At 38.2% G+C, this 26,893-nt stretch overlaps 1 protein-coding gene across 1 annotated transcript; it reads right to left on the bottom strand.

Annotated features, from left to right (window-relative positions):
- Nucleotides 1-4,347: 4,347 nt before the first annotated feature.
- DEPDC1B (DEP domain containing 1B) lies at nucleotides 4,348-25,104 on the bottom strand. Its single transcript, XM_054186974.1, has 11 exons — nucleotides 24,994-25,104; nucleotides 24,088-24,353; nucleotides 18,934-19,069; nucleotides 16,575-16,702; nucleotides 14,715-14,845; nucleotides 13,587-13,634; nucleotides 12,984-13,124; nucleotides 8,713-8,879; nucleotides 7,054-7,230; nucleotides 6,198-6,383; nucleotides 4,348-5,881 (listed from the first exon to the last, which is right to left on the bottom strand). Exons 1-11 carry the CDS (start codon nucleotides 25,039-25,041, stop codon nucleotides 5,720-5,722), a joined length of 1,590 nt encoding a protein of 529 aa, XP_054042949.1. The 5' UTR covers nucleotides 25,042-25,104; the 3' UTR covers nucleotides 4,348-5,719.
- Nucleotides 25,105-26,893: the final 1,789 nt, after the last annotated feature.

Genomic DNA, 26,893 nt, shown 5'->3' with positions numbered 1-26,893 from the left:
GTTAAGACAGCAGAGTCAAGTACTCAAAAGCTAGGAAGCACTATGAAATGATAGTTACTCATGCAACAATAATTCACAATATTTTTTCTTTTGTACATCCATTCGGCTAGGGCCTAATTACATAAGCACATACTATTAAGTCCACAGGATGCCCAAAGCATTCAACACTATTTTCATTTCAATAGAGTGGACAGAAACAAGAATAATATACACCATTACTGATTAACATTAAATAGGGATCTTTGTCTTAATACCTTGGCTTTCCTATTCTCCAGCAAATAATAAACATTAAGCATCCTCAATAACATATTCAAAGAGACCTGTTACAGCATTCTGGACACAGCACAATTATAAAGGCTTCCACTTCAGGAAATGCTTCCATTTAACAAAGATCTTATTTTCTCTCTCCTCTAATCGGAGAATATTTTTATAAGATAATGCTCTGTCTGGCAGGTTTTGGGTCATTTGTAACCATCTTTTGCAAAAGATAAAGGAAAATGTAGTTGCTGCTATTGCTCCAAGATGATCTTGTCTCCTTGAAGGCAAATTAAAAAAAAGAGAAAAAGAGAAGAGGGTTTTAAAGGAAAACCAAGCATTAAAAAGCACAGTATCTATTCCTGAGGCTGATTTTGACTTGCAGCCTGCTGCAAGACACAGAATATGTTTTTATTAGCTACTCCAAAACCTCAGAATATTGTTCTCATCATAGTGTGTTTTTAATGTCTGAAAAACAACTTCAAAGTATACAAAAAATGCAGTAACGGTAAAGGAATAAAACATCTTTGCAAAGTTCAGAAAAGAAACTGTCTGAACAAAACAGACAACATGTTTTCCCAGTTCCCAATGTCACGCTCACGTCATTTAAGCATGTTCTATTGCAGAAGACTCAGCTGCAGCTTTTCCAATGCTGTTATTGCATATTCATTTCTACTGTCTACCTGGATAAAAGTACTTTGGAGCTAGCTCCAGGTACACAGAAGATTGTGTTCAAGTAGAGTAGAGCAATTACATCAGCTGCTGTTGAGTTTGCCAGTTGAAACTGAACTTACAAACCAGGTAATCAGCCAATTTAAGAGGACTGCCACTATTGTTGGTATAAGGATTATAATCTGTATCAACTTCATATACAGTCAGAGTGCTACCCTTATTAGCATCAAAGAAACCATTACTGATAGTTCTAGCATTGTGATATAACATAGGAATAGTGTTTTACTTTGTAAACAAATCATTTGTGCTTCTGAGCTGGTGGAGAGGATGAAGGTTGATTTCCCTCCACTCCCCATCTTTAATTTTTTTAAGCATCAAAAATGAAAAAAATGCTCTTTCATGAAAGTTAAGAACACTTTTTATTCTCATAGACTTTTCAAAAAAAATGACAAAATACTTGCCTGTTCTTCCCACTTCCCTCCTCACTTTTTCTTGCCCTGCCCCTGTCATTAATGTTGTACAGACACACTTATTTCAAGTCGTCATTGTGACCCTGAAGCATGTAGCATTCAAACAACAGTTCCATGTGTTCCCTCTTGATGTTTCACTGAACTACACAACCAACTCTGGAAATACAATAGTCTTATCTAATCAAATCAGTAAGCATTTTAGTATACCAATGAGGCTAACACTTGAGACAATTTGTAACAGTTGTGCAGAACAATAAACATTCCTATTACATAAAGAGAAGAGACACTGAGATATTTAAGCCACACATCTAGCTACAACACAGTAATATCACACCAACTCTAATTTGCAGGAATACATTTTATAAAAAAAAAATTACAAAGGCTTTTATAATAAGAACTTTGTCTCTACTCCTTTTCTTTGAGCATATGTTTTGAAAAATGTCACAAGGCTGACCTCTGCTGGGTCATAAATTACCAAGCAGCTAGACTGGTACACAAAACATGAGAAAATTTTCAAGAGGAAAAGCAAGGAATTTTTCATAGGATCCCAAAATATTTTGCATAGATATCAACGTCAAAAGGACATACTATTCTTCACACAGTTTCTTGCAAGAAGAAAGGGAATATACTACAAGTCATTATAACAAACAAGAAACTAACCCACTACTCATTCTCTCACGAGTACTTGAATACAAAATTAGCTACAGAACTCAGAACTACTGCTTTCTATGAGATTAAAATTAAAAGCTTGCACTGCATATGAGCTTTGAAATCACACAGCAAATCTTAGTCATGCACAAGGCCAGATCCTCACATGAATAAGCACTAGGGTTAAACAAGGAAATAAAAGAAAGATTTGCAAAGATGTAAATACATTACATTGTGCCTTTTATTCACCTTTGGAGTCTGTTTAGAAGCACCAAGGTCAGTCCATCCTCTCTTCAGCAGGAAAGCTCAGGATTCATTGCCAGAAGCTTCTCTCTCAGTCACCGCTAAAGTTTCAGGGAGCCTTGCAGTGATTTCAAATTACAATTATAGAGGTGTAAAAAATTCACAGGAAGAAGTAGCTATCGCCAGCCTTAAGTCAGTGCTAAAAGAAGAGATGCTTTAGGATGCTTTAGATGTTCAAGAAGTGTCTTTCCTAGGTATGAATATCATTAGTTCAGCACCACATAATCCCAGATTAAAAAAAAAGACTGACATACATTTTAAAATACGTACTTAGATCATAAAGGAGCAATGACTGTATTAGTATAATTCATATCAGCCACCAGATCACATTTCTATGTATCTTATTCTCCACCCCAGGCAAAAGAACTGCAGCATGCCAGAGACGTACCTCACCCTGCCTGACCAGAGTGCTGGGCAGAGCAGAGCTGATTTTCATTATCCCCAGAAGCAGCTGTGCCCTGACAACTCAAAGGCGACCCCACTTTGCCTATATTTACTGGGGATTGGCTGAAGAACAAAAGTAACAAACGCTGTTCTCTTTAGTTGCCCTAAAAATCAAGGGAGGAATGACAAGTCAACTGTTTCACATCACCTCCTAAATATCAAGTCACTGAGTGAAGCTAATGAATCTGAACAGATATGTAACTCACATGGGAAAATCCATAGCACACAAAGACTGAGGAGCCCTGAGATTTTGTCCTTTCTTCCACACAAGTCATTATGCTTCTCCTCTGCTTGCTCTGCCCTAAGGTCAAAGACTTGGGTTTCTGTAAATATCCACCAGCGAGATCTCACCCTGAAGACACCAGGAAGAGTTAAAATTCATCACATTCCTGCCATTCAGTACCCTCAACATACAAAAAAAAAAAACCTAACATATCCAGCTTCATCTTCCTTCCACTGAGTATTACTCCTGTCTCAACTCGTCTTTGCTGCTTACCAATACAAGTGCTTCTTCATGTGAATGTACTCCACAAGATAATCAAGTGACCTCCTGTTCTTGTTTCTCATAAATGGGAAAGACCGAAGTAATGCAAACTCTCAGTTTAAGGAAATAATTCCAAATACTCACCTTGCATCATCTACAGTTTTACAAAAGCTGCAAAACCTGCAATGTTTCAGTGTCAGTCAGTCAGCAACTGAGTATAGAGGTCACACGAGATGAGTCAGCTGATTTTATGTAACAACCTCCAATTTAGACCTTCAAGAACCACATTAGCCCTTTGCCTCAGCACAACGTCCGAAAGCCTTGTTCGCTGTGGGAGAAGCCTTTTACAGGGCTCTAGTTTTCCAGAACACAGTCTTTCCTCCTCTTTTTTTTTTTCTTTTTTACATGACCTACATATCTTGTTCTCAGACATACAATTTCAATATGCACTATTCTATATTAATGTCTCTACTATTACTGAACAGTCTGCAAAGACTAATGAGATTAGCTAATGATGCTAACAGTGATTTTTGTGTTTATTTTCATGTCCTCAAGGAAAACACTGGCTGGTAGGAAAATCTGGTACCAATTTCCTGCAGAAACCCATAAAGGGTATCTCCATCGTGATTCCCTTATGCCTACAGTTAGGCAGTTCTTAATCACTTAAACATTTATGGACATTATCTAGGAATAAACTTATCAAATGCTTATCAAATGCTATTACATGAAATGCCATAAAAAGCCTATATGTACCATATCATGGCTACATCAGTACTTCTAGACAATCCATAAAAAACAAATAAGAGCTAGTCTATTGTTGTTTTACCTAAATTTGCTACATAAATACCACAGTCATCAAAAGTTTTCAGCAGTCAAAAACTGACACACATAATAAAGTAAACTTGCAATCTCCATCACTAATAAAAACAATGTTGCCACTCAAGACAGTATACTCTCTATAAAGAATTAAAACAATGCACTAGCTACGCTTTAGCTCTATTACTGTGTTTAGTTTTTCCAACTAAAACTCACCCTTGAAGACCTAGTACAAAAGGTAACAAGTGGCTTCAGTCTACTTTTAATATTAATATTTTCTTCTTATTTGAAAAGTGTACCATTTTGTATCAATTTTGCTTAAGAAAAAGATTGTTGATATGAAGTCTAACTCATGTGTGAAAGCATAACGGATAGTGATGTGTGAAAACAGATAACATGTACTGTTCAAAATCACACTGCCCAAGAAATATTCCAAACTATCAAACCAACAACCTTGTAATGTACATCTTAAAGCTTATTGACCGGTTAGGAGATTAGCAAGTGAAAATACCGTCAATGTTGCATTACAGGATAGTCACCATGTCGCTTACTAAAATGTCAGATAGAAATTTGTTGAGATGTCAAGCTGTCTTCTCTCCGGCATAGACTACTCTGACATTCAATACGGTATGAAATGCTGCTCTTAAAATCACTAATGGATGACATGAAATCACCACTCTAAGTAAGTATCGGAAAATGGTAATGCTTTAATAGCTCAAAGGTGCTGTCACAATCAAGTATGTTATATGCACAGTCAAGTTATAGGTACTCATACTTCATAATGCAAAACAAATGAAACCATTAAAGGCACGCATGCTTCAATGTCACATCAATATTTGAATTCCTTTTCCAGAGAAAATGCAAGGCTTCAGATTTTTCTGTTATAATATGTTCTATTGTCAAGCATCCAATTTTATACAAGTATAGTAAGACCATATGGGAAAAGAATTAAAAGACTGTGTTGCTTAAAAGAATGGGTCAGCACTATAGAAGTTAATGGAATTTCGACAGGAGTTGACTCAAGCTGTAATGCACTATATGAATCAGAAAATTAAGAATGAGTTTTTACAGTTTTACAAAATAAATCTTACATATCAAGAGCACTAAAGTAAACAACAGCAAAACAAAATCCAGTGTTTCATACTTATTCAAGCATGTACAGCAAATTAATTCTTCAAACTATATGTGAACAAACACAGCCTACTTCATACAAGAGACTCATTTTCAGGTGAAAACCTGTTCACTAGTTACCAACAATACATTACACACAAATGCATTTATACGTTGAAATGCTGGTCAAATAAAACTACAGCAAGTGTACTTTATCACCCATGTAGATTAATCCCCTTGAGTTTGTTTTTTGTTTGGTTTTGTGGTTTTTTTGTGGTTTTTGTTTGTTTTTTTTTTTTTTTTAACAGACATTTAAAAAAAATAATGTTTTACAAAAATACTGATAATGGCTCACATTTCTACACCCTCAGTGCTTTCCTCTTCTTTTGACCTTTTCTACCACCTTGGCAGTATCCCCAGTAGTTTTTTTGAGTAACTACATGCTGCTCAGGCTCCTTTTGCATAAGATCCATTGATAATATGCTCTGACTCAGTTTGCTGATATATTTCAAACCATTTACATCCGAAAGCTTCTGGTTCTGTGAAATGGTTGAAAAGGCTTTTTTAAGGCCCACATCAGTACTGGTGGCTTCTGTTTATTTTTTTCTGGAAATAGCACCGCTTCAGTTTCAGGGGTAGGAAATCGTACTCTATACACTTCAGGGTAAGATTTCTGAAACTAGAAAAATACATTAATTTAAGTTAAGAATTCACTCAAACTTGTAATATAAAAAACTATTGAAGTTCCACCTCTGGGAGCAGGAAAACAATTATTTCTCTAGTGGACTTTCTATACCTCTATATAGAAAATTAGGTGATATTTTCTAATATGGCTTGATTCGTCACAGTACTGCTATTCTAAATTATTAAAAAGTTTAAAATCCCCAAGAGTATCTGCTTTTTTAAACATCAATATTTGTCTAGAGACTACATGTCTAAGACTTCATAAAGCTTTTTAAGTTAAAATTAATGAATGCGGAGGAATTTTTATTTACTTGCTTGAGCTTCTTCTTCTTATCTTTCACAGATATTTCTTTATTTGTTGCAATTTCTTCCAATAAAGCTGCCAGTGGCTCTTGAGAGCCAGTTGCCCTTTGGTATTCAAATTCATCTGTACTGATTTGGTGACAAAATGATGGAGGAGGAAAAGTTGCATCAGTATCAGCTCCAGCATATTTTATCTGAAGAAAGAGTAAAAAAACAGCAGCTATATGTTCTGCAATAAATTTGCAAAAACTGGCTAAATCAAATTGACCACCTGAAGTCGTTAACTAGAAAAGATACAGAATAAAGACCCTAAATTGTACCTCCTATCCCCTGCACTAATTGAGTGAATTCTAGTAAGTCAAAGAACATGACGCAAGGGAAGCCTGTTTAACTCTTGGAATAAGTTAAAAGTTACTTTTTTTCAGTAGAAACTAAAGAATGAAGAACTAAAAAGCATCTTTGAACAAAACAAAATACGGTATCAGGAAACAGAAAAAGAGTTATGAAAGAAATGAGCAAGTAAAGACGGCTCTAAAAGAAAATCAGAACATTAACTTAACCAATTTTTAACCATCCACAGTTTTTCTCACTACCACAAACATAATTTTCCCATTTCACAGCAAAGATAGTGTTGACCACCAGGAAAAAAAAAATATTTAGAGTTCTTATCTCTAACCCATTCAAGATTTGCTTAGTTTCCTTTAAATACATAGTTATGGCTGAATATCAGGAGTCAAAATTAGCTCTTCATAAGCTAGCAGAGACAGAACGAAGTCTTTAAGAACTGTCAGACTTTGTATCAGAAAGGATAAATTTGATCTAGAAGCACAGAGACATTAGAGGCTTTTTTCGCTAGATACCTACTTGGACTCTCTGGAGATGTACAACATGTTCCTCTATAGAAGATTTTAAGGCAGAAGGAACACTTAAGATCTCTTGATAGTTGTCCATAAGAAAAGATACTAGTTTAGCAGCAAGCAGTTCATCCAAGTCCATTTCATCCTTTGAGCAGAGAATACAGCGGGAAAATGCCTGAACCATCTGAGACAAAAAAACCAAACAAAACTTTATTGTCAATTATTTTTCTGGTTGGGCGTGAGGAATCAGACTATATTTAAAAACTGATCTTTTAGAGAAAAGATTTTAAACAGCACAATACTTACCGTACTTCCAACACATCAGTATAACAATAATAATATTTTTTGAAAGAAAGTATTGTATACAGTGACATTATCTGAGTGGACTGAAGATGGCTCTTGCCTCATAATCTAACCCTGACTTTAGACTTAAAATGGTTGAATTCCATTTTATTCTCAACACTTCATCAAATAACCACTGCACATGGCTTTTTCAGTTAAACAGGGCACAAATATTTCAGAGATTTTAAAAATAACACAGGAATTTAACAGAAGTTAAGCACCAGAGAGAAAACCTTAATACTATTATTTTTAAATCATCAAACCACATTTCAGGTCCAGCTCACTTCATGTAGTCTCATGCTTAAGCATTGTTAGAAGAATTTTCTGTCTGTGCACCAGTCACTTCTAACATTAAAAGAACAGAAGGCAATCAAGGTTTTCTGTAATGTACCATAGATTGCACTGCTAAATTAAAACTTACAAAATACTATACGTACAAAACACTGGGACTGTGAAGGATTCGCTTCTAAAAATAACATTTAGATTATAACATAATTATTTCAATCAAAGACCATTTACAGTTAATTAAATTATAACCTCAGCAGTCAAAATTTTAATTATTTTAATCAAATACTATTCATAGTTAATTAAAACCTTAATTGCTATGGAACAAATTTAGATTTATGCATACTACTATAGGATTTTTATGGAGTGGCTCTACAGCTGAGCTGTCTGTCGCCCTTCTTGCAAAAGACTTGAAAATTAACCAAAAGAAATAGGTGTCCTCAGCCAGTCGGAATTGCTAAGTTATGCCTAATAACTTTGTAATAACATGCTGCTGCAAACATCAGTGATAACTCTGCAAGTAGTCTTTCAGGAAGAGCACTAGCAAGAACTAGGGCATTATAAAAATCTAATTAAAATTACTTTCAGAGATTTCTGTAGTTAAACGATGACAAAAAATTAGTACTGAAATAAACTGGTAGGAATTTTTTTTAAATGGCTGAAAACAGCTGAATCAAAACATTGTTACATATTTCTAATTATGACTGAAATAAGCCGTTTATTTCTCTCACACTGTCTGCAGTGATAAAGAACACCAGAGACCTCATCTACTGCATTTTATTTTTTTTCTACTCAATAGTGAAATCAGTGGTGATTGAAAGATAAGGAAACCTGCAAATTCTAAGCAAATTTTTCATTTGCTCACAACTTACCAAGAAATCCCAATTCATCCAAATTCAGAGTAGCTTTCCACATATCTAGAATAGACAAACTGTTCTTCAAACAAGCAAACTATTTTGTATACGCTCTCCAGGAAGAATCTTTTGTCTGTGCTACTCCAAAAGCATTGTCTAGACCTTTTGCCTTACACTATACATACCAAGGTTCTGGTCCTCACTGATTCAGAAAGAGGTGGCAAATCCTTGTTAACGCTAATTCTTGCCATCATCCTCACCAGCAGCTGTAATCTTTTCCGATTTTCCGGTGGCAGCAGGAGACAAGATATCTGAAGAGCTTCTACAGCCTTGCTGTGTTTTTGCAGCAGACCTAGTTTATACAAGATCATGAGATTGGTCAACATTTCTCAATTATATATTTCCATAACATTTAGCACAACATTTCTAAATCTGTCTCCCCAAATTCCTTTCCTACTAATTCAAGACTGCATTAGAACTCCATTTCCCAAAGAGACTAGGAAGATATCCCTAGAGCTGGACTACTAGAACTGGGCACCTTGTTTAAGTATTTACAAGATTTCCTTCTGATGCATTGGGAAATATTAATAACCATAACCGACAACTCTAGACATTAGTAGAATGAAAAACTATGTTTTGGTTCATCCTTTGCTCTTTTATAACCCTCAGCTTTAAACAGAACTGAGATGTATGCACAGATGTAGCAACCACATGAAAAAGAAAGTTAAGTCTAGGGCAATAGTCAGAGAATCTAAACAAAACACTTGCTTATGCATCAATGACAGCTATGACAATACTGACATGTCCCTCACACCTCTAGAAGTTAAATCTATGACCAATTCTACTTACAAACTCTTGAAAAAACACAGAATGTGAGCATGGCAGCAATATTTGAAGACTGGACAGGCACAGCAGAATCTGATAGTAGTTTAGATACCTACGAAGAGGTCTCATCACCAAAATGTTATCCACTTATGGGTTTCTAAGGATCAGTGAAGGAGGAATCTACTGCAAATTTGCCTAAATAGCACCATTATCAGAACAAAACAGAAATTAGGAGCAAAATATCTGCACAGCTGAAGTCTGTCGGTAATTTCTTTTAAAAAAGGAACAAGGAAGATGATAAAAAGACACACATCTTTTTTTTTTCCATAGGATAATAGATGTTAGAAGGGATCTCTGCAGATTACCTAGATCTCTCCCCCTGGTCAAAGCAGGGCCATCTACAGCAAGATGCCCAGGACTATGTCCAGTCAGGTTTTGAATATCTCCAAAGATGGGGATTCCACAGCCTCTCTGGACAACCTCTTCCAATGTTTGACTTGACCACCTTCCAAGTAAAAACGCTGTTTTCTTATGTATAAATGAAGTTTCCTCTATTTCTGTTCGTGTTTATTGCCTCTTGTCTCGTTATTGGATGTCACTGATAGATGTCTGGCTCCCTCTTCTTTACTACTCCCGCATCAGTCTTTTATAGACATTAATAAGATCCTGGTCTCATAATCTGCCCTGGGGTACTCCCTACTGATTGACACCCAGCTGGACTTTATGCCACTGATCACTACCCTTTACGCCCAGCAATTTGGCTGATTTCTGGTCTAACTCACTACCCACTTACCTAGCCTGTACTTCTTCAGTTTGCCTATAAAGATGAGATGGGAGGCACTGTTGAAAGCTTTACTACAGTCTACATCAGCAGTATCTACTGCTATCCTTTCATCCACCATGTCAGTCAATTCCAGACTGTGCAAAAAGTGGAAGCTGTTTGTTATAAAAAAACAAAAAAACAAAAAAACAAAAAAACCCAGAAGCGTGCAGTAGTAAGTAGGGCAGCCAAAACAGATAGTATTCCAAGAAAAGAGTGATAACTAACGGTAGTTAATTTCATTTTCAAATGAAAGCTTTTTCTAACTTCAAAGGAAGATTTGGCAAGCACACTAGTACATATGTTTAGAAGAGGCCCTGAGAAATAATAATTAGCCTTAATGAGATTTGTACATAAAGAATCATAAGCTGTGCAAAGAGCAAGTTTAATCTTACCAAGTTAGTAAAATATCTGATGATCACTGGCACCTTAGTCCTGTTTTCTTAGCTATTCTGAAAACTAATTTCAGCTAATCTCTTGGAATAGAAGTGCTCTAGACAGTCTTCATTCAAAAACAGAAGCAAATGAGGCATCTTGATATGGTTACACAAGCCACCTATGATTTCTGCAAATATTTCTCAGGTTTTAAGATGGAGGTTTTAGACATGTACAAATCGCATTATGGCTGCCTCAAATGACTAAAAATATCATCTGATAAACAACACTTTCTTTGCTATTTCCACTAAACAGAAAGCTTATCCACTGAAGGAAGAAAGAGGTCCTATAATCCCTGTGGAAATGTCGTAATTCTCTGAGGATAGCAATATGAAAAGTCAAAGACTCAAAGACTGAAATCTTGGTCTAGAAATGTCTTAAGATTGAGAATTATTGCCAATTTATCAAGCTATACTCCATTTTAAAAAAATAACAGAAATGCAACTGCAGACATGGATCTGCCTTTTTGTATTTTGTAAATGCATAACTTGCTAAGCAATTACGGCTTCACAGGCAGAATTCAGTACTAACATTGACACTTACTAAAAAATAGTGTTCTATGGAGTGTGCATTATCCTCTACATTTCCCTACAGCTTCATAGTAGTCTGTCCATTAGCTTTGTTGTTAAAACTTCATTACATATAGAGCAGAACCCAAAACTTTCCCTTTTTTTCTTTCAGATTAACCCCCCCCCCAAAAAATCATTTCCATCTCCCCCCCTCCCCTCACTCCAAAGAATCACATTTCGAATCTCAGAAGAGAGTCTGAGTGGTTAGAAAAGACCTTGCTACCGAAACTGCAGATCAGGCATCTCTGCCTTATATTTACTCGTTTGTTTTCTTACTACTGGTTCTAAGTAGTTTTGAGTACAAAAAGAAAAGTTAGGCTTCACCACAGGTAGGCTGAATTGTCTTCTTGAACTCCCTCCACCAGCTAGATAGGGAGCATGGTCTTGAATTATAAAAAAAGTGGAAGAGATACCCACGGGTCATCTGGTCCAACCCCATCCCCTAGTCAGTGACAGTGCTTAAATCAGGTACCCCCAATCATCCCACTGAGGCCAAATGCAGCTTTTTAGCCCTTCAGGTACTTGGGTTAGGTGTCTGGACGAGGCTGGTTAGGCAAGACTAGGCAAGAGAAACATGACATTTTCAAACATATACTGCCAGTAATTTAAAGTACATTGTATAAGCATGAAGATGGAACACAAACTAAGTGGTGCTTGAAAGCCTGTATTCCCATGATTTTTTTGTTTAAATCTATTTTCATTAGTAAGGAAGGATTCCATAACACCTCATTTTTTGTGAAAGAGACCACAAAATTACTTTTTCACTTTTTGAGACAGTGCACAATTCCCTTTGATTTCCACATAAACATTGGCATGACTTCTTTCTTCTCATTTTTAATCCATGAATACTGCGAAATAAAACTTAAAACCTGAAAGACGTGAAACACAATGGAAAAGCAAACAGAAAGACAGTATGAAAGCAGAGGAAGAATTTTTAAAGATATTACCAAGAATATCTGTTTTCTAGGAAAAAGAAGTCTGAAAAGGAACTATATTCAGTTTGAAGCAAGACTGTCAACTAACAAAGTATTAAAAAATACTGAATTCCAGAAGTAAAAATGTTATTCTTAATTCCTTTTTCATCTCAATAGTTTACTAAAAACAATGTTGTTCCCACTTTAAGAAACTCAGAAAAGTCACATGCTACAAAGCATGCTTACTTTTCAAGTTAGATGTTCTTTTCTGAAATGTAACTATAAAATGTAATCAGATATTTTCACATTTACTGTCTTTCAATAGGCCATCTATAGCTACAGGACAGGTGAATTTGATACAGTATGAACCCTTAAAAAGTTATAGTTAACAACTAGTGCTTTAAAGAAACAATAGTTTAGATGATAGTCAATGTCTATTCTAGGTTTAAGCAATGAAAGATTTCAATTTCCTTCAGATGTAACATTGCCACAGTTAAAACAGTCCTTACAGCCCTAATCCTTTTTAATCTAGACTTCAGTCAAGCAATTTCTAAAAAGCTTGTGTCAGTTTTTAAGATGCTTAGGTATTTGTAAAAAAAGAAAAATCTGTTAAAATATATCTGTTAAATGTGGGAGTGGTAGGCAATGAACAGAGGCCTTTAAAAATTATAAAGACAAGCTATGGAAGACTTTTGAACTAATGAGATCAAAAAGACACAAGAATAAAACCACCTTGTGATATGAAATAAATTTAAATATTAAACTGTTCTCCAGGTAGAATGGACAAGGCAGCTCCTAAAGAAATGAGCTGCGATACTATTTGGGTATGGTAAATTAATTCCAGGAAGTTAATTCCAAAGAATAATTTTTTCATAATATCCTCCACTACTTACCTAACACACTAACAAAAACATCAAAAAAATGAAATGTGAGAAGAGGTTCTTTCATCTGGCCAAAGTAGTCCACTATAGTTTTGAAGACGTCTCTTTCAAATCCTGAGTATGTAGGCTGCTTCAAATCTGAGCAGCTGGGCCCTACAAAGAAGGAAAACAAAAAAAAAAAGAAAAAAGAAAAGAGAAAATTAGTTTGCAGCCACCAATCAGATCACTATTTTCTATTCCAGCCAATAAAAATGCAACGCCAAGTAGAAAAAAAAAAACCAAAACACAAAACTTAGACTCATTCTTCAAAATATAAGTGAAATTGTATTGATCTATTGAATTGATCTATTTCCAATAGCTCTAGTGAAAACATATAGTAGAGGAAAAAAATGAATAGAATAGTTAAACCTTTATATATTTCATTGAAATAAGCTGCACTGGCAGCAGAATATATGCTGGCTGATCTTTTCCAACTTTGTTTAAGGCAATGATCAGAAAAAATACTGACTACAAATATGAATAGGATTCGATAAAGTGGTAAAGGCACAGTCGGTTCAATTGATTTTTATGGGGGTGAGTTGGTTAATTTTTTCCCCCCCTCCTGAATTTACTTACAATTTGCTAGACATTTCATTGCTGATAATATCCAGTGAGGTAGCTCCTCTGCACAGGACAGAAACAGACAGAAATTAAAAGGAGAAAAAATGTGAGAAAAATGTTAAACTATAAGACAAAAAGCGAAGCTGAAAATTCTTTAAGAAGTTCGTCCTATAGTAGATCACCTAATTGCAAAAGGCAGGCTATACCCTAATGTAGGATCTAGTTTGAATTACATCTATGCTTTAGTACTTCCAGTACTCAATATAAATCATTTATGCCCACTGCTCTTATAACTCAATCAACAAAATGGATCATATCACAAATATCACAAACCCTTAACCCACCCTGCAAAAATCAGCTAAGCTTGTTCAAGCTACATCTTCACTAGCGCGTTATAGTGAAATAGTTACTTTGCACTGAAGATGTTAAAAACCACTCATATGTTCAGTTCTGGCATTTCTGCAAGGAGGAAGCTAGTATCTTCAGGTGCTCCATTTGTCTTTAAAATAAACACGTATATGCTCTCAGGGAGGTTTTATTCACGAACCAAACCAGGTTCCAATCTCATATTTCACTTCTCTACAAATCTTGTAGAAAACACGGTGGCAATAATATTGTGATGTATCACAGCAGCAAAAATACTTTACTTTCTCCCTGATGCGCAGAGCAGTTTTAACCTTGGCACTAGTTTCAAAACACTGATTGAAAACTAAAAACTGAGAAATTTTAAGCATCTCTCAGTGTATGTTTTGAATCTTTCACAATTTTTAACACACATTTCCCTCCCATAAACACTCTAGTTCAGACAGTTAAGGGCTGGGCTGACAAATCCAGCTTGAAGTGAATAATATTGCTATCCTTATAAATGAAAAGTTGCTGCTCTTTTGCCTTCATCTTTCAACCCTGCTAAAGCATGAATATGTTCAAGAGAGTAAATATGGAATAAACACTGATTCTTACTGTCATGATGTCCTCTGATGGATGTCAGAGGACAACAATGGCATACTTCGTAAGAATTCTAGTCTAAATGTGGTGATGAAAGTATAAAGATGCTACATGTTAGTATAGATTAGAACTAGTACTTTTTTTATACTAGTAAACTACAGTATAAAAAAGTTAAATGTAAACTTCTAAAATACTCACTTGATTTATCCTCTAAAGTGACAATGCCTTGCTTATTGACATTGTATGCATTTTGGACTATATGTTTTGAATTCACAAGTTTTATGTCTAACACTTCATCCAGAGAATCCAAACCCAAGACCTTTTGTAATCTGTAAAAATACATAAACACATAGTTCATACCTCATCTAATCTGAAAAAGGCAAATGTAGTATTAGGATAGATATGATTCTGAAAAAGAGACCTCTCCATTTCACAGAATATTAAAGCCAGAAGGGACCCATACGGGTCTTGGAGTCCAACTCCCTGTTCCTCACAGGACTGCCTAAAACTAAACCATGTGACTAAGAGTATCATCCAGACACTCCTTGAACCCTATAAGCTTGGTGCTTCCCTAAGGACACTGTTCCAGGAACCAACGACCCTTTCAGTGAAGAATCTTTTCCTAATGCTCAATCTGAACTTCCCCTGATACAGCTTCATTCCATTTCCTTGTGTCCTATTGCTGATAAAAAGAGAGAGATCAGCACCTCCCCCTCCACTGTCCCCCTAGAGGAAGTTGTAGGCTGCAATGAGGCCACCCCTCAGTCTTCTCTTCTCCTAGCTGAACAAACCAAGTGACCTCAGCCACTCACAAATCACCATCTTGGTCGCCATCCTCTGGGCACATTCTAATAGTTTGATGTCCTTCTTGATGCGCCAAAACTGCACATAGTAGTGGAAGTGGGCTGCACCAGTGCATTGTAGAGTGGGACAGTCACCTCCCTTGACTGGCTGGCTATGCTGTGGTTGATGGACCCCAGGACACACTTGGCTCTTTGGCTGCCAGGGCACATTGTTGGCTTGTATTCAACTTGACATCAACACAAACCCCCAGATTTCTTTCCATAGGGCCGCTGTCCAGGCTCTTGTCCTTCAATATACGTATATTGAGGGACAGAATATATGTATAACCAGGGTTATCCCAACCCAGGTGCACAGTCCAGCACTTGCTTTTGTTAAATTTTATACAGTTGATGATTACCTAGCTCTCTAGTCTATCCAAATCTCGCTGTAAGGCCTCTCTACACTCAAGGGAGTCCACAGCTCCTCCTAATTTAATATCATTGTCAAACTTGCTTAATATACATTTGATTTCTGCAGCCAGATCATTTATAAAAACATTAAAGAGCACTGGCCCCAAAATTGCGCCCTGGGGAACCGCACTGGTGACTGGCCAACAGTCTGATGTAACCCCATTTAGTATTACCCTTTGATCCTGACTCATTAGCCAATTGCTCATACAACCTATTACGGGCTTGTCTAGCTGTGAGCTGGGCAGTTCATGTAGAAGGATACTGTGAGAGACAGTAGCAAAAGCATTGCTAAAATCCAAAGCCACCATATCTACTGGTTTCCCTTGTTGAAAATAGTAACGAATGTCTGAATCTCAAAGCCTTCTGCACTCAATTAGCTACTCCATTTTGTATCTCATACGAAGTATCTCCATACGAAGTATTGTACTTTTCATTGAAAGATTGCATTGTACAGAAGTGCTTCTATTTCAGAGCAACAGGAAAAAGAGAGAAGGACCAAGGGGAAAAAAAGTGATTAAACAAGGTAAAGCCCACACAACAATAGACTTTATAACACAAAAAGACTTATAACACAACAGAGAAAATGTCAAAAGGTATTAAGTACAATAATGTTTCTTTGCAAACTTTATTTGCTGAATTGGTTAGCCAAACAAGAAGAGGTATAGTTAGTCTAGTCACTATGGCTTTGATCGCAGCGATGAAAAGGGAGTGGGTGAAATTACAAGCCTTACCAGAGAAAACAGACAAGACTATTACCTACTACACAGTTTTACGCTAACAGCAAATGACTCACAAGTATACTCACCGTGACAAAGTCATGGATTTCCATATCTCTTCTATGTTTGTTTGTGTTAGCTCTCTGCGGAACACAAGTTTGCATGCAGGTACTTCCCCTATAGCTATACTGTGTCGCTTGTACCACATCTCGGAGTTCTGAAATCAGAAAAAACACTTCTCTAACTACTGACTTTTCAAGTATTGAACAATATAACACATTTATAGTACAGCATGCTCCCTAGTACAAGTATTTTAAATATTCCTAAATTCCAGTAAAGTCTCCAGGATGCAAGTGACTATTCAGGTTTCACAGATGTGCAGCATCTTTTCTCAGTTATGTAACATCCAAAGCTGAAAAATTATGTGTGCCAGTACAGCCATTAAAGTTCATGAGTCAAAGGCCTCTAGTCCTGTGTTCAGGTCCTCTCCATAATTAAAATCAGTTCAACTCACTTGTTTTCAACTACCAGTCTAAGATTAAACATCTGCTTATGGAAAAGTTATTGGGGAATTATTAGAAGAGATATCAAAGACTGATATTCACCTTTGTTCAGAATATACTGATCATAACTAAACATTAAGTACGTTGGCAGGTTCTATACATGAAGAAAGCAAAAGCAAATATCTACAGCTGGAGACACCCATCAGATCTAGTCCACCATTATAACAGAATAAAGTATGCAGGAGACTACTATCCTTTACTCAACCTTCACATGCAAGATCGATGCTTGAAGGTTATCAACAATATGTTGATGGGTGAACATACGATACAGTTTGTGTCAGCAGTGTACTTTTCAAGGCAAAACTCCTAAGCATTCCCAGTTCTTTGATTTACATCACAGAGCAGTCATAGATCATATTAACAGCGCTCCTTCTGATCACAACCAATCTACAAAATGCACTCCTGGAATGCACTTAATTTCTACAAACACTAGTTGTCTGTCATTCCATGACACTAGACTAGAGCTAGTTTGAAATAAACAGCACCCTCTGAAATTAGTATCTGGTCTTCCAGACCAGTATTTCACTACACAGACCTATGCCCATCAATCCACACACAGCCCATAAATGCTCTGATTGATGCTGGGGCAATTTAAGGTGCCACTACTTTCAGCTACATGTCTACTTCACCATTCCAGCGGAACCTACAGCTTTCTATAGAAGAACCAGTAGAAAGAAGCTTACTCCTTTGCCTCAATTACTTCAGCTTACAGTCCAATGTATTAACCAAAATTGCCAATGAAAGATATTTTGAGCTATGCCAGACTGTATGCTTTTGCATCCGAGTAAGATTTATATAGGCAGTCCTTTGCTAACTTTTATCAGGTCAGGATGCTTGGATGGAAATTTAGACCAGACAGTTGGAGGCTATAACATGTTAAAACTGCAGCAGATACTTGCTCAGTAACTAAACCACTCTATTATCTTTACTTGTCTTTGGCATTATCTTTTCTTTCTTCCCTCTTAATCTTCTACCTACTATTGAAGTTCTAAGGACCATGCTTTTTCCTCTTCAGAAGCCTGCTGTACATGAACGGGGCACTCGATCTGCCTATAAGTAATTGGATTACAAATTTGGAATAACCATTCATTTGGGACCTCTACATGTCCAACAAAGTGGTAGGAGCTACTTTTTCAAACAGTTTGTTGATCACCTGCACTGATAAGCATCAATAAGATGGCCAAAATTATCAAAGAAGTCCCAAGACTTCACAAAATGTGAGAACACTCACACATAAAATGCACTGGAGGAAGGGTTTAGAATATACGTAAGTCCAGAAGTCCAGGCTTCTAAGGTATCCAAAAGTTGATACAATCTTGGTTTATTAATAAAAGCAACAATTTTTTCAACTTTATACAGTCTGGACCAATCCATATAAGTATGAGGCAGAATGATTCTCCAAGCTTACAAAGGGCAACAATGAAACTAGGATCACTTCTCCTTAGCCACAACATATTCCTTATGGAAAAGGAAACTGAATCACTAACATTCTCATAGCAGCTAGGAAAAGGGTAATATATGTATTCTGCTACAGGGAGTGTCTGAATATGTATTACAGTGTAAATGACAGTAAAGTAACTATTTTGTATTGTATAATAAATGCCCTATTGGAATTTGATCAAACTGGAATGCAAGCATACTGGCAAATAGAGCCATGCTGAATTTAGGATTCTCAGGACATCATAATTTGTAGCAGAAAGAACATTCAAAACCAACATCCCCAGCAAATTGTTAAGAACAACTTTACTTCACATAAATCTAAAATAAAGGTATTTTACGTTTCATTTTATCACCAAGTATTTTGTGCCACAACAAAGAGATCACTAGTACAGTTTTGCTTTCTAAATATGCTTATGTCTGGTGAAATAAAAACTGGATATCTTACCATTGTGACTGATTTCACTGGCATGTGTTCTTGGGAAGTTCCAGCCTTCGGTTCATTCCAGTCTGGAAATTTAATTACTTCCTTTCCACATGAAGTTTTTTTGGGATATGGTTTCAGCGGTGAGGAAGGAGGAAATCTACAATTAGAGAGTATTTTTAATGCTTCTGAACTCCACTCTATTCCATATTTACCAATGCAAAACTGTAGTAGGCCTTCACATGCAAAAATACAACAAATGCTTTGGGCATTCACAGTGCGACTTAGTTGCCTGAAGACTGGTGTTAAGTGACATGTAAAACGTCCTGACGTGTCTTGTTTGGCCTCCTTCTGCTGCTTCAAGTCCTTCGTACCTCCCTTGACATAGCTGAGCCTTGGGTGAATGTCTGATATCCCAGTGCCTCTCAAAGAGCAGCAGCTGCCTATGCATAGGCAACTGACTCAGGTCTTCACTAGAAGACGCTGATCATACTGAAAAAGCTGTGGGTAGATTTTCCCCATGTCAAGTGCACTGCTAGCATGCATCTCCTAAAGCAAAGCTGCATAATTAAGTCACATGACTAATGCTTGGCTTTAGTTAGTGTCCATGCAAGTGTCTGCACGAAATTTTGTCCACATTACCACGTTCTTCTGTGTTTACATGCTTTCTATGTGAAGATCATATCCTGCGGTTCCTTTCTGGAGTCTTTTCCAGCTGGTTGTAGAGGAAACTCATTCACTTTTAAAGGCATTTAAAGAAGTGCCTTCAATAAATCAGCAGAAATAAACCCTAAGCTAGCCTGTGCAGAAAACAAGGAAAACAAATGATCCCAGATCACATTCAGCTCAGTCACATCTCCAGCTTGACCAGAATTAAATTACTGCCAAACCTACATCAAACCATTTACAAAGGCATTAATGGCAACACATCATAAAGGCAAATAAGTTTGATAGCAACATATCAGACTGGCACAGATCAGATCTTGTTTACTTGCACTTCTGGGTTTTAGATGCTAAGATTCCTGATGCTTCAAGAAATTGCTTCAGCCTCACTCACTTTTTTAATCAGAACAGACAGTTATGTCTGCAACCACACAACAAGAGCTTGTACGATGCTGGGTAGCATGCATTTATATCCAACCAGAAAGATTCTCATGCTTAAGAAATCCTCAAGTTTTCTCTAAAATTTCACCCCGTTCCCTCAAGGCAGTTCCAATACTTAATTAGTTTTTAAATTATTTTTTTACTGCAATTTTGTTAGTCCAGTAGTTAGTTAAACGCGTTATGTTTCTGGCTACACACTGAGCCCATTTGGCATATTCTACCACACTCTTCAACAGAATATCCGCAACACAGGGCGATATCACTTCCTTCGGAAAATCCCTGAGGAGAAGTAATAAGCACCTCGCTCTAATCCTCCAAGACATACTCTGCCTTTTAAAAGTAACCATGATTACACTGCAGATGTTCAGCTGTTCAGTGTTCTCAACTGTTTTTCAGTCATTCATTATTTCTTGGAGTTTAATGTTAAAACATGTACAGCCTTTTTTCTTTGCCTTACAGTATTCTCAACGGTTCCCTGTTTCCCCTCCACTCCTTCACAGTTTTTAGCTTTATGTCATTTGCTGCCCTGATTCTTGATGATGCAGTAAATGAATGAGTTCTTACAAGCAGAAAGAGGAGGTGCATTCTCCTTTTTCAGGTAGTGTTACAGCAAGATCTAGATAGAGACAAGTTTTTGGATGGACAATGAAAAGCCTCTGATTCTATGATGAACAGAAGAACGTTACCTAAATCTAGCAACTGAGGAGCATTCCAAGGTCAACATGTCAAGATTAGCATGGTTTACAGCCATCAGCACTAGTTTTAGGAGTTTATACAAAGAGGAAATAGAGATACCTGTTTGTGTCCAGAGCAATGGATAGAGAACAGGGTCAACTAACATCAGTATCAATGGTATAACAAGTACCACAGATGAATTCCCAGAAGTTTACTAGCAACGCAAGAGTATTAACCCTTTTGCTTTTAATACAATCGCTTAGATTCCAAAAAACCTAAAGCTTGACAGCTTCCAAAACTATAACTTCTCATTTATTATTGTAGGCTACACTGAGCCAGTAAGTTAGGATGCACAGACAGATAGTCTTTGCTATTTTTAGAAGCCACAGTAGTTCTCGCCTTCACATTTAATACTTGCCTGATACTCTCAGGCAAATCAACATTTGGCAATACTACTTTTGCATACTCTGTGGAGCGAAAAAGAGCAGACAACTACGCTTAAATACAAAGTTATGAATTACACAACTATGCACCATGAAGTACAGTTACAGTAAATTAACACAGGAATTTATGGAGAAGGAAGATATGAAGCATATCAAGGTTTCCAGAGTAAGCACTGTCAGTGGAATTAGAAGTGACTTGTACTGCTACCCGTATCAATACGGCGAGGAATGTATTTACAATGTAACATTAGGAAGGTCCGCCAGAGGGAGCTGCCAGGACACTAAATACATTAATAAAGGCAGGATGGAAACCCGATGTTTAGCTCCACAGTTAGGAGAAAGCATGTTTTAATAATTAAAGCCAAACACCAAAACCACGACTAGCATACATAGTCTATTTATGCACCAAGCCCTAAGGGAAAAAGATAGCTCCAATTCAAGATGCATGAAAGGCATGCAGTTTTAGTCATAAAAACCTGTTCAATTAGTAACTTGGTTATCTTTTGAATGGGAAGTGGAGAAAAAGCATCATTAAGATAGCTGTAACAAAAGAACTCCCTTGTCCAATAGCAGATCATTAGGCAGAGCACATAGTAAATGAAAAGCACAGAAAAATTTCACCCAACCAACTTCCAAGCCTGCAGCTCCAGAAAGTTATGGCTGAAAATATGAAGGAGAAAAGGGCAAAATAATTTGAATATGTCATGATGCCAATGCAAAACAAACAAACAAAAAACCCACAACTACACAAACAACAAACCCAAACCAAAGAGATATGTAGCATAATACCAGCAGTTACCAAAACCCACATTTAACCCTTTGACAAAGAGTCAATGCCCAGAAAGAAAGGAGACAAAGTACTTAACACCCATGGCACTAGATAAAATAAGCTGCAGGTAGTGCTGTCCTAAGATGAGTAGACAGAGCAGGACCAGGTTAGGAACATACCAAACCACTAAGACACCTACCACCATGTGTTGTACCAGCACATAACTGCTTTTCTAACTCTGCTTAAACAAGTAAAAAGCCCACTGCACACCACTCCTTTATGTTTAACCTTCTCCAGGCTGAAGTCAAGATGTAAGATCCTCTGCAGCTCCTCTTGTCTTCCATGCCTGTTTTCCAACCTGAACTAGTTGATGACTAGGTAAACTGTCACAATAGCTTGTCCTTCTACAGCAGCCATAAGCAGATGACCAGAGAAGAATTTAAGAACAGGACAAGCATACATGATACGTCCTCAGCATGCTTTCCCAGCCTTCAGTCATTTTCAGCTTATAGACTGCAGAGCCACATAGTGTTTTTATATACTTCACAACAGATTTTCTTGGGTGAGCTTCTGAAAATATCTTCAGATACAAGTCCTTTGATACACTGGGCCCTTGAAATTTGATTCCCAAATTCTAAATTTTGTCATTTTCCTTGATTAATTGTTACATGGAATTTCCCTTTATGGAGCTAAGTTTGGAGATAACATTAATTTTTTATTTCCCCCAAATTGTTTAAAATTTCTTCCATTAAAGTTGATTGAAATTGGTTTGAATATTTAACTTATTTGTCTGGGAAGCCGTAGCTTCCCATGTTGTTTCCTTCAGAAGGCAGGCTAAAAACCAGCTACTACTTTTACTGAAGGATGTCATGCAGTATCATAAAGAACAAGTGGACTAGGTGATAATTTGTTACTGGAATTAAATACAAATCAGATCCAATCTAACTGTAAATCAATTGAACTGCACTGGAAGAAGTTTAACATAAAGCACAGTTATTCTATAAGAAAGTATCTTAACCCAAGTTTGCTTATCATAAAGTAAAATAATTACATCATACACACCTCTTACGTTTAAAGTATTCTAAGTCAGCAAATAAAATTAGAAGAGTAATGAACAACTGCACTTACAGCATAGGTGTACAGACTAGACAGCAAAAAAGTTTAGGCATGCTCTACAAACAAACTAGTTAAGTTCATAGACCAAAGTGAAAATTTGACTTCATCCACATCAAGTGGAAATTCAGTATTACATATATTTTTCCAAAGACAATATTAAGAAATCATTACAAAAAATTAATACATAAAATTTCTTCAAGTATGTAATAATGTATGTAATAAATAGAAACATAGCATTATTGTTGACCTATTTTTCCTATTCATCTGCATGAAGATAGCTCATACTTTGTCAAAAGAAGACTCACTACGATGTAAGTTACAGATCCATATTTAAAGGTAATGGTCATCTTTACACTACTTTTTCACTGAACAGGACACTACAAGTGGTACAAATTCAGAACCCACAAGTTCAGAACCCAAACCTTAACTGAGGTCACAAGGGGTCAAAGAACCCACTCAAGTAATGCTAAGCTTTCATTACAAAGAAAATTCTTTTCCTCTGTTAACAAGCCACCAGTTGACAGGCTAAACAGAGATAAGTAAGTAAGCATCCTTGAGGATGAGCAAATATAACTTTTTCTTTTAAGACAATTTCAATCTACAACTCAAGAAGTACAGAAAAAGACCATATATATATCACGAGTTTGGGGAGAGAGAGGACAACTGGAGTTGGACTCTTAGTGGCATCCTCACTTCCATCAACGTCCTCTTCATGTGCACTTTTCCAACTCTGACAAACCTGATGTCTACAAACAGTAAACAGAACTCACTACCTTGTAAAAGTTACAAAAGCTTTTCTTAGTATTTGTACAAAGTAATAAAGCTAAAGTGGCCTTCAAAAATATTAAAAAAAAAAAAGGCGAAAACCAAAAACCAAACCAAGCCAAACGTTAAATCACAACAGTCGCCTATCACTAAAGAAAATGAAGTCTCTAAAAGGAAGGTGGAGGGAAGAAACATTAATACCTTTTCAAAAGCATGGTACAAAAACATTCGTAAGACCAACACACAGAAGTCACTACTCCCCATTTCCAAAACACCAAATTTTTCAGTCATTGTATATAGGTTTACCTATACAAATGGCCATCATCTTGAAAATCCTCTTTGCCCCATCTTCCTTTAATATCTTCAATAACGTGGTTTTTTAGGAATTTTTTAAGTAGCTTAACCGTTTGATTGCGAGTCACTTCTGGGCCAAAGTTTTGATTAGAGCCAAGCAGTTCATGTAAACAGTCCACTGCTTCCGAGGCTTTAAAGCAACGCTCGTAGCTTTTGAAGCGACACCGATGCTTCCGTAAAGGCATCCCAGCACGAAAAAGTTCTATTATCTCGTTCCACTAAGGAAGAAGAACAAAGCAAGCTGTTATGGGAGCTCTTTTCTTAGAAGCATTTTAGTTGTACAAAGTGAGATCAGAATGCAGACGGATCTGAATGTGGAACTACATACTTTTTTGATCATTTGCGTTTACAAGCACACTAAAACATAAAACTATGATTTAAACAGTTGAGACCTGAAAACAAACACCACATTTAGGAAGCTGAAAGACCTCAAGACCCATACTACCTATGGCTCTACAGACACAGCTTTAACCTCCCCTTGGCTTTTAACCTGACAAAAGACTGGCCTAAAGCTTGGCTCTGCCACCACCTCAGTCTCGCATGGGTCCCGCCGCCCCACACAGACTCAGCGTACGGAGGACCGACACACGGACGGCAGTTGAGGACCGTCGCGCCGGGCCCCCACCGGAGACTGGCTGCCTGGGACAGGCCCAGGGCCCTCCTGGGCTGGCCGCAGTCGGTCCTCAGGCCGCAGAGGCGCGGTCAGCGGGGCAGGCCCAGGCGGCCAGACTGCCTCAGGGCAGCCAGCCGGCAGCCAGGAGACTAGAGTCGGGGGTACGGCAGCCCCACCCGGGCGAGGAAAGACTACGCAAGGGGCAAAGGCAGGGATGGAGCACTCCGGCCCAGGGAGGCACTCACCAGCCGGGTGGCGCGGTAGGGCCCAGGGCCGACGAGCCCCGGCTCCATGGACGCGATCAGGCCTCGCCGTCTCCACGGAAACCGGCAGCCGCGCGCGCCGCGCCCGCCGACCGTTTGAATCTAGGACGGACGGGCACCGCCTTCGCCTATTGGCTGGCGGCGGCCGCACGTGACGGGGCCGCACCGCCTTTGATTGGCGGGAGGGGAGGACCCTTTGGCCCGCCCCGCCCCCGCGGAGGGCCGGGCCCGTCTCGGCACCGCCCCGGCCCCCCCCCCCCCGGCCCCGGGGGGAGCGGGGGTTTGTCTGGCCGCCGGTCTACTTCACCGCGCCATCACAGTCCCTTCCGAGCTTGCCCGCGGTCCTCGGGCGGAACGCTGGCGGTGGGACGAGGGGCAGGGCGCCTGGGAGGGGGTTAAGCAACGCCTTTAGGTAGGCCCGGGCGCAGGAGGGGAGAAACTCGACTCCTCCCGCGCCGGAAGAGCGGGAACGTGCGCTTTGCGGAAGGCTGCAGGGGAAACAGTTTAAAAACAACCCTCTGCGCAGCGCCCGTGGGCCTTTGAGGTGGAAAATGGTGGAGGGAGCGGGGAAAGGGCAGTTACAGGGGCAGTCCAGGCCGGCATCTCGTCAGGCGCTTCAGTGGGGCGTTTTGGCTTCCCAGAAAATACGTTACTTAATTTTTAAAGCGAGCATTAACCATGTGGTGGTGGTTGTGCGTCCTCAGTCAGTACGTGGCTGTCACACAGTCAAACCAAATCGAAGAAATATCATTTGGGTGAGTTGCCACCTTGATAATGAGAATACAGCCTTTTCATCAATTTACAACAAAAACAAAAACACACCAACAACAGGCAAACACACCCCAATTTTTAGGACTTGGTTTCATAGAAGTGCAGCTAGTCATACTAGTGTTTCTCCTCCACCAAATCTGAGGAATACAAACTTTCAACCCTAATTCCCCTCATTATCAGTAAACATTTACTATAATGTTAACAATTTTGCTGACTATTGCACTCTTTCTAGCATAACTCAAATGCATAATATGCTTCAGCACATAAGATGCACAAGTTTTAGGCAGGAAAACAATGCAACTGTCCCAAATCATGTGATTCTCACAGGCTATAGTGTTGTGCTTAGCAGGACAGGGATTAATAACACTTTGTACTGCTGCTATTAGCATAGTTACAGTATATGCAGCTGCTTAGGACACAGCTATACAACTCACTGAAACAATGCATTCTTTCTCCAACTGCTTCATAACTTACAGAAAACTAAACCAGTGTGCAAGAACTTAGGCAGTAAGAATCTGAAATGGCACTTGCTGACAGCCCACTGAATGATTAACATCTCCAGTTTCTGCTCCTGCTTATGAATTCTTAATCTCAAACAACTGACTCTGGAAGCAGTTGGCTACTGTACGGCTGCTGGACTTGGAAAGTTTTTCCTAGCTTTCTGTTCACCACCTGTCTAGCTGCAGAGCTGCTTAGTTTTCACCATGGGTGCTCTCAGCTCCTACTTAAGCCCAAGCACGTTTGAAGAATCAGTTGCAGATCTCGGTCCCAAACCCACAAACAAGTATCTGGTCCTTCACACCCAACTGCAGGATGGGACGAGGGGCTGGTGGGGGGAATAACTGCAAAAATCACAAACCAGAAGTAGGACTGCCCGTACCAGCATAGGAATCATCTGCAAGACTAGAGAATAGTGCCTCCTGAAAAAGAAAAGGGTAGCATCCTCCCGCTTACACTACAGACTAGCTGTTAACAGCCCTTCCCAAACACATTTGAACCCTCTGGCTCAAGAAGACCCAAATGAACGAAATTGTCCCACTTTCTTCATCGGTACTTAGTTAGTAAGTTATTACATAAAAAATAGGCACCATTCAAGCTTTAAAAATAAATC

The sequence above is a fragment of the Rissa tridactyla genome, chromosome Z (assembly GCF_028500815.1).
Source record: "Rissa tridactyla isolate bRisTri1 chromosome Z, bRisTri1.patW.cur.20221130, whole genome shotgun sequence".
In the NCBI taxonomy this organism is placed as follows: domain Eukaryota; kingdom Metazoa; phylum Chordata; class Aves; order Charadriiformes; family Laridae; genus Rissa; species Rissa tridactyla.
Note: the sequence above shows the minus strand (reverse complement) of the source record. Positions and strands in the feature narration are given on the sequence as shown.